The sequence below is a fragment of the Lactuca virosa genome, chromosome 3 (genome assembly GCF_052849685.1).
Source record: "Lactuca virosa cultivar CGN04683 chromosome 3, Lactuca_virosa_CGN04683_v6, whole genome shotgun sequence".
NCBI lineage: Eukaryota > Viridiplantae > Streptophyta > Magnoliopsida > Asterales > Asteraceae > Lactuca > Lactuca virosa.
In genome coordinates, this window is record NC_136428.1 from 181453149 (window position 1) to 181454707 (window position 1559).

Sequence of the window (1559 nt, forward strand, 5' to 3'; positions counted from 1 at the left end):
TGATCTCTTAAGCTACCAATGCGACATGTCGTTACAACATGCTTTTAGTTGCAAAGTTATGTTTATGTTTATTGTACAAGGCTAATGTACGTTGCATATAGATCGATTGGTAGAACTTGTGAATTTGATATTGATAAAATGTGAGGAATAAAACATCCCTAGAAACGTTTGCTGACGGGAAAAATAAACGCCTACTAATTTCATCAACCAAGTTTTTGTTTATGTAATATCAAGCTACAAAATCAAAAAAACATGACACATATTTTAAGACCATTGTTTTATAAACACTGCATGTGGATCAGCCCCACCTTGATATGGATCCCCAGATACATAGAATTCATCAGGTGTTACTAACCAATAACAGTGTGCAGTACCCGATTCTCCTCGATAACATATGTCACGAATGCGGTTGTCATACAAAGCTAAGCTTTGAAATCTTGAACCCCACCAAAAGTAGCCATAATAAAGAGTGACACCATCTATCCTGGCACAAAAAGACCATGTGTAATTTCCATTGAATGGAATGGTATGATTCCCAAAATCAGTATCTCCTGATTTGATATGCGCAACAATATTACCACGGACTGTGCTCTGAACAGAAAGATCCCACTTTGTAGTAAAACATGAATGAGCTATCAAAGTGAATGAGGATGCCAGTATTACAAAGATGAATACGTTATGCATTGTAGAACACCTGTCAAGAGTTTACATATCTGTTGTGCATGCAGCTTCTTTCTATTTATATGTGTTTATGAAGGACGATGGCAACCAAACTTTGAGGGATTTCGGGAAGAGTCTCATCATTGCACTTTTAATGAGGAAGGCATTTCATTCCCATGGAAGATTCTCATCAATGCCCTTTTAATGCCCTTTTCTAGATTCTCAATTTTTTAATTGTTTTTAAAAAATTGTTAGTTACAATGGTGTTTGTAATTTTTTTTTAATAAATATATTAAATTTTGAAAGAACACCCATTTGGTAAATATTTTTAAAACTATACCTATATGGTAAATATTTTTTTCAAAAACACCATTTTTGTTAAAAACCTCCATATTTTTGATTTGGTTGTTTTTCGTACAACTTACCTTTACGTTATATGTTTTCATAGGTAATTCTATCATATATCGGCTTTGTAAAGCTCATCAGTTTCATCGATAATTCTATCTTATTTCGGTTTCCGTTCACAACTATATTTTTATGATGAAATGGGTGAAGAAAAAAATGTCGTTCATGTGGAAACATGTTTCAGTTATGTATATGTGTATCTATTGATCTATTCTGTCAACACTTACTAATGGTGGTTGCTATGACAAAATTACCCTTTATACCATACCCTTGAATTTGTTGAATTCCCTCAATTCTCACCAAATTACCCTTGATACCTATTTGAGGATACTGCTTTGCCTATATTTTTTCCTGTGTAGGATGTAAAAAATTTAATTTTATATATGTGAATATTAGGGATTTTAATCTTACAAACATTTAAGCATATTAATGACATACCTAATGAAAATAGTGTATGCTTGATAGTAGGGTGAGGCGGTTTGGTTCGGTTATTG

General features: G+C 32.9%; 1 protein-coding gene across 1 annotated transcript; it reads right to left on the reverse strand.

Moving 5' to 3' along the window:
• Positions 1-264: 264 nt before the first annotated feature.
• LOC145164284 (S-protein homolog 5-like) lies at positions 265-684 on the reverse strand. The gene has a single exon (XM_079083006.1). The coding sequence runs from the start codon at positions 682-684 to the stop codon at positions 265-267; it is 420 nt and encodes a 139-aa protein (XP_078939132.1).
• Between the last annotated feature and the right edge of the window lie 875 nt (positions 685-1559).

Coding starts and splice junctions, on each gene's coding strand:
- LOC145164284 (XM_079083006.1), bottom strand. CDS start 684: ATGCATAACGTATTCATCTTTGTAATACTGGCATCCTCATTCACTTTG.